This window comes from Prosopis cineraria, unplaced genomic scaffold, assembly GCF_029017545.1.
Source record: "Prosopis cineraria cultivar Desert tree isolate PC_DT_omini unplaced genomic scaffold, ASM2901754v1 PC12, whole genome shotgun sequence".
Lineage (NCBI taxonomy): Eukaryota > Viridiplantae > Streptophyta > Magnoliopsida > Fabales > Fabaceae > Prosopis > Prosopis cineraria.
The window spans coordinates 6,958,835-6,971,306 of record NW_026555343.1 but is presented as its reverse complement, the minus strand read 5'-3'; the positions used below and the strand labels follow the sequence as shown (position 1 = coordinate 6,971,306).

Genomic DNA, 12,472 nt, shown 5'->3' with positions numbered 1-12,472 from the left:
TATCACATTTAATTTTTATTTTTTAATTATTAATTGGTTAAAGTATATTTTTAGTTCTCTAACTTTATCTAAAGTTTTAATTTGATACTTTAATTTTATAAAATATTTTTTTAGTCCTTTAACTTTAACATCATTAATTTCAAATGATTATTTTTTATATCAATCATTATTATTTTAAAAAAAATAAATTTAATATGTTAATATTTAAAAAATATTTTGTTAGTATTTGAAAGTTCAATATAAAAATTTGTTAAGATAAAATTAATAGTGTTAGGGTTAAATGACTAATTTTTTTATAAAGTTAAAGGACTAAAATAAAATAAAATATAAAATTAAAGAATTAAATATATATTTTAGTTTTATTACTTTAATTCTTGAACTTTACTAAGTACAACCACAACTTGATTCTGGTAACTTATTTAATTTAAAAAAGTATAAGGATTGATTATTATTAAGTTAAAAAATTATAAAGATTAAATTCTTCCGATTTTTGTCAATAATCTATAAAGATTAAATCAAACTTCAAGAATTAAATTGACAATTGTGAAAAAATTAAGGGTCCTAAAATTATATTTCCCATAAAAAATGTAAAAATTTATTTTCAGCTTACAATTCTTCGTATTTAAGATTTTTAAAATGTTTATAAATTAATGAATGAGTTACATACTAAATATAAATGGAAAATATATATCTCTAAATTTTTTAATAATGATTTAGAGAAAAAATTAAAATACTGAGCTCAAGCAAAAATGGATTGTCAGTGCTCCTACATTCATGTTTGGTAGTCTCATCAATTTGGTATTATTTTCACATTGAAATTTATAAAAATATTGATTAAAATTCTAAAAAAAATTTCTACCCATTTTTATAAATTATCACTATCCCTTTTACTTTAAATATTTTCCTTTTGCTTTAATTGCTTCATTAAATTCACATCTTTGTTGTCCGGCCGCTCATGCGCTAGTCACTACCCAACGAATTCACAAGCCGATAGGCAGTAACAGTGGCCAGAGGGTAAATAATGAACCAAACCATGGTTAAAATAAACCTCGGAACCACACAGTGGTAGGCTTAAAGCCTAGGAATAGCCATTTATGTCATCATTGAGCCAATTTCCCAATTCTGACACAAGTCATCATTATCTCTCTCTCTTTCCATCTCTCATTCTCATTCTCTCTCTGTCTCTGTATCCGTTTGTGTGTGTATATATACACACACACATTGTTGTGCCTGTCCTCCATCCTTTTACTGTGCTGCAAAAAGCAAAAGAAAGGCTGTGACACCTCTCCACTGCCCCTCTTTCTTATCTTCTCTTCCGTTTTCTCTGTTTTGCTTTCGCCCCAGAAATTTTTTTCAGGATTCTTGGCACTCTGGTTGGTTTCCTGGAAAGTGACTCTTTTTTTTCTCTCGCTCTTTCTCAGAAAATGGGGGAGAAAGATGATGGGTCGGGTTTGGGTTTGAGTCTGAGCTTGGGACTTGGAATGAATCAGTCTCCTTCTTTGAAGGAATCTCTTATGCAGAAACCTTCTCGGAATCTTCCGAATCAAAGAACTTCCTGGAATGATATTTTCTTCCAGCTTCCTGGTAAGATTCTTCTTCTTCGTCTTCTTTCATCGTTTTCTTTGAAGCTTTTGGATTGGTACCTGCAAATCATGCAATGAAAAACCCAGGATTTATTGCAGTTTATTTTGATTTCAGATCTCGCTTGTTTTGTTATTTTGTTAATCTCTTGCCCTGAAAAAAACAAAATGTTGAAAAGTTCATCACAATCACAAAGGCGAAAGCTTTTGATTTTGTTTTACAAAAATACGATCGTCACTGTCGTTTTTTAATTACTTTAATGCCATTGGCTTGGTGAGACGTGTGTGTTGTGCTCGGTGGAGTCCTTACCTCAGATGTGTGACACGTGGCAGATCGGAGCTGCGAGGCGAGAACGTTGCCCCGGGGTGTGGATATAAATTTGGCGCCGCCATCAACAGTGGTGGTGGACTGCGACGACGAGAATGGCGTCTCCTCGCCGAACAGTACTGTGTCGAGCATCAGCGGAAAACGGAGCGAGAGAGAGTCGATTGGCGGTGAGCACGAAGCCGAGCGTGCTTCATGTTCTCGTGGGAGCGACGATGATGACGGCGGCGCCGGCGGCAGGGACGTAGACGGCGACGGCGACGGAGACACATCGAGGAAGAAGCTCCGGCTGTCGAAGGAACAATCGATTGTGCTGGAAGAAACGTTCAAGGAGCACAATACCCTCAATCCAGTAAGCTTCTATCAGTGGCATTTCCGTAAATCCGCTGATAGTTTAGGGGTGTAGTTGGGATTTCAGGACGGCGGCCAATTGGTAATTTTAACAACTTTTTTTGTTTGTTTGTTTCTTACTTTCAGAAGCAAAAACAGGAATTGGCAAAACAGCTGAATCTGAGGCCGAGGCAAGTGGAAGTGTGGTTTCAGAACAGGAGGGCAAGGTGAGGTCATAACTGTTACTTCTCAGGGGCAATACTGACAATTTAACATCTAGGAACTTGAATTGAATCGTTAAATTATTATTATTAAATTGAAAATAGCTTAAGTTTGGGTTTGAATTGTCTTGCTTTCATGTAACATATCTTCTATAATTAACACTAATTAAAGTCATTCATGAATATTGGTAATGCCATTCTTCAAACTGTCGAAAGCAATGAAGGAAACCAAAGCATAACTCCAAAATTATTTATTATTTTTTGGTAGAATTAATTATGGTTTTTATCCTTAAAATAGGGGTCAATGGCACAATTATCACACATGAAAGTGGAGTTTATGACAATAAATTTCATGAGAAAGCAGAGCACAATGAGTGCTGCCTAGAGAAATCAATCAATTAACTAATAATAACGTGTCAAATATTGTTGATGATCATAATTGATTCCTTGGCCTTGATTATCTTATAGTTAATATTTGAAAAATGAGTTAGGGAAAAAAAAGCATCTTTTCAATGTTATGTTTGTTGTTGTTGTTGTTGTTGGTTGGTTGGTATTGTAGTTCTATGTAAGATGGAGAAATTAATGCTTTGTATGTGGTTTGAATAATTGTAGGACCAAGTTGAAGCAAACTGAAGTGGACTGTGAGTACTTGAGGAGATGTTGTGAGACTCTAACTGAAGAGAATAGGAGGCTGCAAAAGGAAGTGCAAGAGCTTAGGGCTCTAAAACTATCCCCACAATTCTACATGCACATGAACCCTCCCACTACTCTCACAATGTGCCCTTCGTGCGAGCGTGTCGCGGTCTCATCAACATCCTCGGCCTCATCAGTGGCGGCCGCCGGAACTCCTCCGGCAATAGCTCCGTCTAACTCCGCCCCATCGAGCTCTAGCATTCAAAGGCCGGTTCCTCTCCTCCCCTGGGTGGCTAACTCAAATCGAAACCGGCCAGTCGACAGCCTGAATCCCCGGCCATAGACTCTTTACTAATTTTCAAGGTTTTGGTAACTCCCTAATGAAGAAGACAAGGTCATTTTGGTTTGAAAGAAAAGGTAGGAAAAAAAGTTGTTAATGCAATTAGAATGATTTTTAGTCCTAATTTCAAGTAATGTTGCAGTTGAGTATGAGAGAGACATGGGGAAATATGTATGGAGTTTTATTGTATCTTTTTATATATATTTTTTTCCTTTTTTCCCCCTGCTTTTTCTTTTTTTTAATAATATTTTTATATGTAGTAATTTATTTATTGTGGAGAATAGTGTGTTGGGGAAGTTTGCTTTATTTATAGGCTTTAACTTACGTATGTGACTTTTTGTGAAGCTCTTATAGCGAGGGCTTACTTCATGATGGGCCAAGAACAAGTTCTAGTCAACTTGGATGAGAGTGAAAGTAGAAAATGATGTTTAGATATCTTTAATAGTAGTTTTGACTTTGATAGAAATGACAGAGGGAATCCAAATCTGATCTAAGTCTCACATGATATTTGGATGACATTTACAAAAGAGAAAATAATAATAATAATGATAAAGTGGGCATGATTGAGACATCACTTTAATAACTCATTTTCATTATTTTGCCAATGGATTTGGATTTTATTGTGTACCGGGTGACTGAACGTGATGTAATAGGGCTTCTGTTTTTCTCTTCAATCCCTTCTCAGTTTGAGTCATTTAAATCAAGCATTAAGTATTGATTTAATTTTAATAAACTATTATTTTCTTAAAAAAATTGGGTGGTAGATTTTTGATCCATGTTAAACAGTGGATAAATTCATATATATATATATATATATATTTAAAGGAATCAATTCAATATTCATAACTTATACACGTCGAACCTTGAACCTCACCATGGAGTTTATTTATATGAGAGTAGTAGAAAAAAATATTATTTTGTTAAGAGTTTATTTTTTATTTTAGTATTAATTTTTTTATATGATTATTTGACTGAATTAAATTCATTGGAGGTAATTTTTTTAAATTTGTTTTTTTACATTCATATAATTTATGTAGCCGACCCCACCTAGTACAATAAGGTTTACTGTTGTTGTTGTTTTTTTTTAACATTCATATGAATTCAATTTTGAAAGCTTATCCTTTCCACTAAGACAAGTTTAGTATTGGTTTTTTTTTTTTATACAATACTTTCTTTGAATTACAATATAAAGCATCTTTTGAAATGGTTATTGGTCTATAATATTGGATAACTTTTATATTTATTTTTTTTGTTAATCCTTTTGACAAAAAAAAAATCATGCATTAAAGTTTTAAATACCATTATCAAGGGTAATGAATGAGGATATAAATAAAAAGATATTGAAATTTTAAATAATTTAAGGTTTTATCTTGTTTGTAATTTATGAATTAGTTAACTATGATATATATTACGATATGGAGAAAGTATCTTACATTTATTTAATAAATATAAAAGATTTGAATTCAACATTGAATAGTGAATACTAAGAAATGAGAAATTTTTAGGTAAATTGAGTGTGCCACGTCATCTATAATCTATCCAATAAAAACATGACATTTATATAATATTAAATATAAATTAATTTTGATATTAATATTAATAAATATTTAAATACAATAAATTAAATATGCATCCTATTATAAAAATAAAATTAAATAAAATAATTTTATATAAAATTTTATTTAGATGATTTAAAGTATTTTAATTGAATCAACTATAAATGATGTGGCACAATTAGTTCTAAGAAATAGTCGTTCATTCATAAAATAAGATTGTATTCTCTATATTTTATCATTTATTATCAAAACAAATAGTTGCTTAAATTCATGAATAGATACTGTCATGTGATTGCTTTTGTGATGATTCTCTTTAAACTGTATAAAGATTACGAATTGAAAAGCACATGACTGTAATGAGTGGTAAAGTAAGTATCAGTATCTCCCCACCCCCTCCCCCCCCAAAAAAAATAAAAAAGCTAAAGAAGGATCGGTGGATACGCACTAATCTCATCCCATCCATCAAATTTCAATGCTTGCATGTGCATTCCAAAGTTAAAAGGACATGGGTAATTATTTTTAACCATGGAAAATTTTAGTAACTTGAAATTTGAAGACTTGAATAGTTAAGGTCAAGGCTCATGATAATTTAAAAAGTGCCTATCGGTTGATGAATTTGATGCTCATGATTACTATAGCCATTGGTGTTTTCATGAGGATTTCGAGTTTGATTCCCATAATAATCAGAAGAGGAAAACAAAATAAAAACATATTTATTGATGAAAGTTCCACTTTGATTTGATAATAAAGTTCAAAGTCTGGATCTTGATTTCTAGGCGAAATTGCCAAAAAAGATTACATGATGAGAATAAATTTCTCATTCAACTTTTTGTCCAAATAATTTTTCCATTTTGACTCTCCTTAGCAATTTCCCCGATTTTTATAGGGGTGTTTGCTAAGTTAAATACACCATGTATATACATTCTCTCTTCTTAACTGAATTTCATCTTTTAATAAAATAATTACTTATCTTTAAATTAAAAATATTTTTTCATATATACCTTTATTTAATAAGGTATTTCACTTTAAAATAAATATAAAGTGATTTATTTATTAAATGAAGTTTTTGAAAAAAAAAAGGCAACACTGATTACACCTAAAAATACTAAAAATATCTTACATTTTTAAATATCTAATCCTTCAAAAGATACCCTATATTTTTGAATGGAGGGAATATATTCTTTTTTTAGAAAAAGTTTTAATGAATAGTGATTAATTTTAAAGTGTTATTTTGTTGATATACTTGTATGATAAGTTAATTTTATAATTGTCATTGATATTTTCTAAAAAATTAGTTACTTTTAATTTAGTTTAAATCTAACTTAATTTCATCTTTTAATTGTGCATATTTGTCCTCCTATTGAAGGTAATTTTCTTAGAGGCACATTCCTCTTTCAACAAAAATCTGAACCTTGGTTTACAAACCTAAAAAAATATTTTTATCATAAAATCATATTCCTTTTGATAAAAATAATTTTGTAACTCCTTCCTAAAATTATATATTTAATTTTTCAATTTTGCAAGAAAATGTTTCAGTTAAATCATAAGTCTTTTTTATATCAGTCCGAGACCTTAGCTCAATCCAAGCACCAAGTATAACACTAAACCTGGTGTTGTAATATTAGTTATTATCCGTGATTACTTGATAGTTAATCATGGTTAGCCTAAGCCCATATAAAATGATAAGGGCTAGGCATTTAGATAAACAGATTTAATCTTACCTAAGAGAGGGTGTTTAACTTGGTACTCACCTCAATGTTTCACCTCAAAGTTGATGTTAGATCACCCAAAAGATAGGGTTAGTAAATCACCCAAGAAGGGTTGTAAATGCTTCAAGTGAAGGATCATGCTGTTGTAATGCTGTATATCTTCATCAATGAATGTCCAGTCTTGTTCTCAATTCTTTGTAATCTTAACATCTGGCTTGTGAACACTCCTATTTGGCACATGTGGAGGAATGTGGATGACCTTCTCGTCTAATTGTGACACTCTAAACCATTTTTCAAGTGATTTCGTTCTTGCAGGTGGAAAGCGGAATTGGAGTCTCTTATGCCTCGTGATTCCCTTGGGAACATAAAGGAACTCAAGCCCCTTGACGGGTCTGATAGTGATGCCATTGCCAAGTGCAGGTAGGGGTATTACTATACCAGCAATAGCGTCTTTTCAATTTCTTCAGCCTAGCAATCTTTTGCAGAATGAGGGCTCCATGGTGAGGTGTGGGAGACCATGATCATGTTCTACACACGTGCATGTTGGTCCTTCATTTTCCCCCCACAAGAAAGCCACACTTTTCATCAACAAACTGGTCCAGGATTGGCAGCATATTCAAGAAACCAGCCCTACTTCTGAGAAATTTGGGGCAGCTTTTAAAACGAGTCAGGTCTCACGCTGGAAACTACCAAAACTATGATTTTGGTGGAAGTATAAAACTATCTGCTTCTCTCAAAACCATGGTCTTTATGGTCTCCAATGTGAAACCAAATACGCACACTTCAGTGCCACCTCAAACACAGATTGGTTAGCTGATAACGTCAGACCTGATCGAGATAAACTTGATTGCAGACCTTCTTTTGGGCTCCACTGCTGGAAATTGTAGTCTGAAGACTGGTTTGTTGGGGAAGTTCCTTCTCCCTGAGACATTGTCTATAATGTCCTAGCAATATACTAGGAAAGCCCAATGGAATCCTTTGGCTTGGTTTGGTTGGAGAAAAGGAGAAAAATAAGGAGTAGAGAATGCTAGGAGGAAAAACTGTCAAAAATAATAAATTTAAAGAGAGAATACTAGGAAGGAAAACTCAAAAATAGTAAATTGAGACTTTTTCCTCTTATCCTCTGTTTCTCATTTTTCTTCGTATCCAAACCAAGGTTTCAAGTCGATCCTTGTAATTTGAGGCTCCAGCCTTTGGGTCTCGTTTTTCTGTTTTAGAGCCTCTTTACTGGGGACTCCCCTGGCTGTGTCACATTTGTTATTGAATAAAGTCCCTTTTTCATCGAAACCATTCTTCTTCTTCTACTTATTCATCTTTCTTCTATAAATTTTAATATATTTCTTATTTGAAAACGTAAAGTGCATAGTAAAGATTGTATTCCAACTATCAAATCATATAAATATGTGTGTGTGTGTATGTGTGTGTCTATAAAGATAATCTATATTAAGGAAAATGTAAACCATTCATCTTAAATCCAGATATACAGAGTTCTTCATCATTCCACGAATTGACTTTCATCTTAGAAAGTAAGAGAAAGGGTGCAACAAAGTTGAATGCCAACCACTAAGAGAAATGGACCCCAACATTACAAAGATGATATAAGCTTTTTTAGAAAAAGCGACACTCATTCAGAGGGGCAAATAATTTGTGGCATTTGCTATGTACAATCTAACCAGTAACTCTACCAAGAAATCTTATTTATGTGGGACTTTAACATTTCTACCAGAATGAATCACTATTGATTTATTGCACATATTTTTACCAGAAATAGATGAGCTTTTTATACAAGAACTGGCCTCAAGCAACTGCAAAGGTACATATGAGATCAGTGACTCACAAAGTAAAAGGTACCAGAAAGCTTGGAATCATGTTGAACTGAACATTCATCGAGCTTCTTCCTCTGGAATGCGATGATAATAGATGACGGTCTCTTCCTCATTAGGATCAGCATTATATTGGCCATAAATTGCATAAACACCAACCATAACAATACTAAGAACAACAAATCTCATCCATGCTTCATGATGTAACTGTAAAAAAAGGCGAGTTTGTCATCACATTTGATATATAAATCCGTCAACTTCAAATTGTTCATAGGTACTATTACTTCATCATAGTTCCAAAGAGAGGTTGCAAACATACCTGGGCAAATAAGAAACATGTTGAAGAAGATGCAAATAGCTGGAAGAAGGGGAACCCAAGGGCAAGAAAACCCTGGTGCATCTTCATAAACCTACAATGGCGAGGAAGAATTAATACGACATTAAAATGAAACAATCAGAATGATATCACAGTTCCCATAAATCATGAAGAAAAAGATTAACAGAGTCCCTAGACTCATGAGACTGAATCAACTCTTTGGACAGCTGACATTCAAATCAGGTGGTGTTTGTTGTACAGGGCAGGGAAGGAAAGCAATGGACCAATTCAAGATGTTTTCCTTCTACAAAGGACAAGATTCAACTATAATATCAGAGAATTTAGATACATCTCCCTATCAACCCTCACCCAAAACTAATTATTGGGAGGATGAAACTGAGGGTCCAGCTAATACGGTTATTTATCTATGTAGTTATTTAGTTCTAAAGGATGTTGGTCTTTAGCTCTAATTTATACAAAATTATACCAACAAATAAAGTAGCTTTTAGAATGATATAATATACTGATTGAGAATCTAGCTAAAACCAGGAAAACATAAGTTTAAAGCCAATTAATTCCAAGAAATTGATAATCAGATAATTCCTCATCTATAAACCACAACAGGGCAGTGATTTACATTCACATTTCCACAGTAGATTTATCTTATATTCAACTTTGTCTTCAATGCGAACAAACTCTGCTATATCCCAAGCAAGAGGTCAATATAAATTGTAGTGTTCCTTAAACAAAACTAATAGTCACCTGCCGGAACCCAAGAGCAGCAGAAGCAGCGATTGCAATGACTAAAAGGACAATCAGAAAAGCAAGTGACACATCATAGCGGTATAAGATCCCAGCCCCAAATCCACAAATAGCAATAGCAATAAGGCAATTGACGCCTTCCCTCCAAGCTGAGGATGAGACTTGACTAGCTGTCTTGTCCTCCAGCGGAGAGTAATGACACATGCTGCGACAACTGAATAGCCAGTCTGAAATAAGTGAAAATGATATGTAAACAGGACCATCCACAAACAAAGTCCAGTTATATAGTATATCTTCTTACAAGAAAAAAAAATTGGTTGTATTAGAAAGTTCTGAGAACCTTAATCAGAAAATGCAATCAAATACATTGGTAATCTTGAATTAAAATACCCAATGTCCTGCCATAAAGAAACACCTCCACTGATCTATAACCCATCCTCCTTTGATAAGTCACAGACAACATGCGCAGAAGAAACTAAAGACATAATACATAGAGATTAGTTGACAGCCTCAGTGCCAGGAACTGATACAGACACTTACCAATGTGCAAACAGAAAGAATGTGAGATAGCACACGCACATTGAATAGTCCAGCCAAAACACTGGCAACGATCCCAACCCAGACCTGAGAATGAACAGGAGTGTGGCGTGTGGGAGTTTACTTTAGCGAATATTGAAGGCAGTAGGCCATCCCTTCCAAGCCCAAGATATAACCGAGACTGCTCATGAAAAACATCCCATTAGCCCATGGTACATGAACCAGATACATCAAGTATCATAAGTTCTCAAGTGTTTAACCTGAACATAAAGACCAACTAGGAGTGTTGTTGTAAGTCCAGCAACAGCACCAACGCTAATCAGAACAGAAACATATTTCAAACCCTTAGATGTAAAAGCTTCGGCCAAAGGAGCATCTTCGCCAATAAACTTATATGGAACCATTCCAGTAATCACTAAACAAACTCCAATGTACAGTAAGATACAAATTAACCGGCTTGTGATGATGCCAATTGGCAAATCTCGCTGAAATATCAGAAATAATAGTTAGAAAAGTGAATGGACTGATGGGAAAAGTACCTACGGTGGATGTAAATCAGATAAGAAATACACTGTCCAGCTTTTTCGTAAAGCACTCGAGTGATGTCAACATATCATACCTGTGGTCTCTTGGATTCCTCAGCAGAATTAGCAACTGCATCAAATCCAACGTATGCAAAAGAAGACTACAGTAGCTCCAGTAAATATGCTTTTGATACCATTGGAGCAAAGGGAGACCAATTGGAAACATCAACCTCAAAAGCTCCAACAAATATGACAAAGATAACAATGACCACCTGCAACAAATAGTAGAATAGCTATGTTTCTACCTTCATAAAGAGATTCTAAGTTTTAGATAGATCGCGGTAACTTGCAGGAAAGAAGGGAACCTTTGTCACAGTCATAAAAGAATTTACAGCTGACGATTCTCCAACCCCCCAACAGAGAATTATAGTCAAAAGTACTAGGAGAATTGGAGCTAACAGGTTGATTGATAGAACGCCTCCAATGTCTTGACCATGTCCAAACCAAAAAGGAATGTTTCCTTTGAAAACAGCAAAGAGCTCAAGAATTGTTACTACATAATTTGCTAAGCTTCTTGCTATGCTAGCTGCCCCAATATGTAGTCAAGCATTAATTGTGCAAAGACAAGAAAGCAGTAAGTTCGTTGAAAGCTGTATATGCATATAGGTATGCTCCTCCAACAACAGCAGGAAAACGAGAAGCTAGTTCAGCATAACAGAGTGCATTTATAACACATGATGCTCCAGCAAGTATAAAACTAATTGTTACTCCTGCATCAAAGCAACAAACCACAAATAAGCCCCCAAGATCAGAATGGCAAGTTAAATGCATAATGAGCAAATACATGTCCTGACCATTACTTAAAACAGTTTTTTTTTTTTTTTTTAATTACACACATGTATCTTTCTATTAGAGGTAATTCTATTTGAATATATTGGGCACTAAAACAATTGTATTGTTACATGCTGAAGTTTTTCAAAACAACAAGACACACTATGCATCCCATTGCAGCATTTGGCAACAAGCTTCAGAACAATAGCAATCCAAACTAGAGAGGAATGACTAGAAAGTGTATGAAACCTGAATAGACTGCTAGAATTTACCCAACATTGATTGTTTTTCCTATTGTAAAGTCTTTTCTTTATTACAAATATATACAACCTGAGCTTATCCCTTCAAGCTTAACAAAGCATTCTCTTTTTCCACAGTAAGACTGCAAGTTCATTGCTTCCCAATATTCGCATGTGTCACCAAAACATTGGTTTAAGCAGAAGAAACGAAGAAACACAAATTTTACATTGCTGTGGCATAATCCAAAGACTTGGGAAATTCTTTAAACGGGAAAGCATAGAAATTGACAAATGGGAGGGAAAAAAAATCAAACAAACTTTGTTTTTGAAGACATTTCAAGGTTTTTGGTGAAAGAGGTTGCCTATTATTAAATAAAGTACCTATTCTATTTTTTTTTTAGGTGCTTGGCCATATTTATAGGGGGGAACCTAATATAGTGTAGGGAGAAATAGTTTTTTCTGCTGCAGGAAGAAAATAGAAAAGTGGAGTTTTTTCTTTGAAGAGAGGTAGTAGCAGACCAGAAATCTTAAAAGAAAGAAATAATCTTACTCGAAGTCATCATTATCATTTTTACCCTTAACATTTTCTTATCTCCCCTTCTTCCATGCTCATGCCTTTATTACTCTTATATGCTGATTTTGATGCATTTCAACATTGTTATTTCAGAATTTTATATGTTATTTGCATATCTTTAGATTAAAATGTGTTATATATTCCTTCTGTTAAAAAATATAAGGTATTTTAA

General features: G+C 33.7%; 1 protein-coding gene and 1 pseudogene across 1 annotated transcript; one reads left to right on the top strand and one right to left on the bottom strand.

The window, feature by feature from the left end:
- The first annotated feature begins 1,108 nt into the window (after positions 1 to 1,108).
- LOC129288762 (homeobox-leucine zipper protein HAT3-like) lies at positions 1,109 to 3,648 on the top strand. The gene is made up of 4 exons (XM_054925493.1): positions 1,109 to 1,584; positions 1,914 to 2,257; positions 2,383 to 2,462; positions 3,069 to 3,648. The coding sequence occupies exons 1-4, from the start codon at positions 1,425 to 1,427 to the stop codon at positions 3,430 to 3,432; spliced, it is 948 nt and encodes a 315-aa protein (XP_054781468.1). The 5' UTR covers positions 1,109 to 1,424; the 3' UTR covers positions 3,433 to 3,648.
- A 4,489-nt stretch (positions 3,649 to 8,137) lies between these two features.
- Positions 8,138 to 11,517, bottom strand: LOC129287738 (cationic amino acid transporter 9, chloroplastic-like; annotated as a pseudogene).
- Positions 11,518 to 12,472: the final 955 nt, after the last annotated feature.

Excerpts from the sequence above, each read along its gene's own strand:
- LOC129288762 (XM_054925493.1), top strand. The coding sequence starts at position 1,425 with ATGGGGGAGAAAGATGATGGGTCGGGTTTGGGTTTGAGTCTGAGCTTG. Across the intron at positions 1,585-1,913 it reads TATTTTCTTCCAGCTTCCTG|ATCGGAGCTGCGAGGCGAGA; the intron begins GTAAGATTCTTC and ends GACACGTGGCAG. Across the intron at positions 2,258-2,382 it reads AGCACAATACCCTCAATCCA|AAGCAAAAACAGGAATTGGC; the intron begins GTAAGCTTCTAT and ends TCTTACTTTCAG.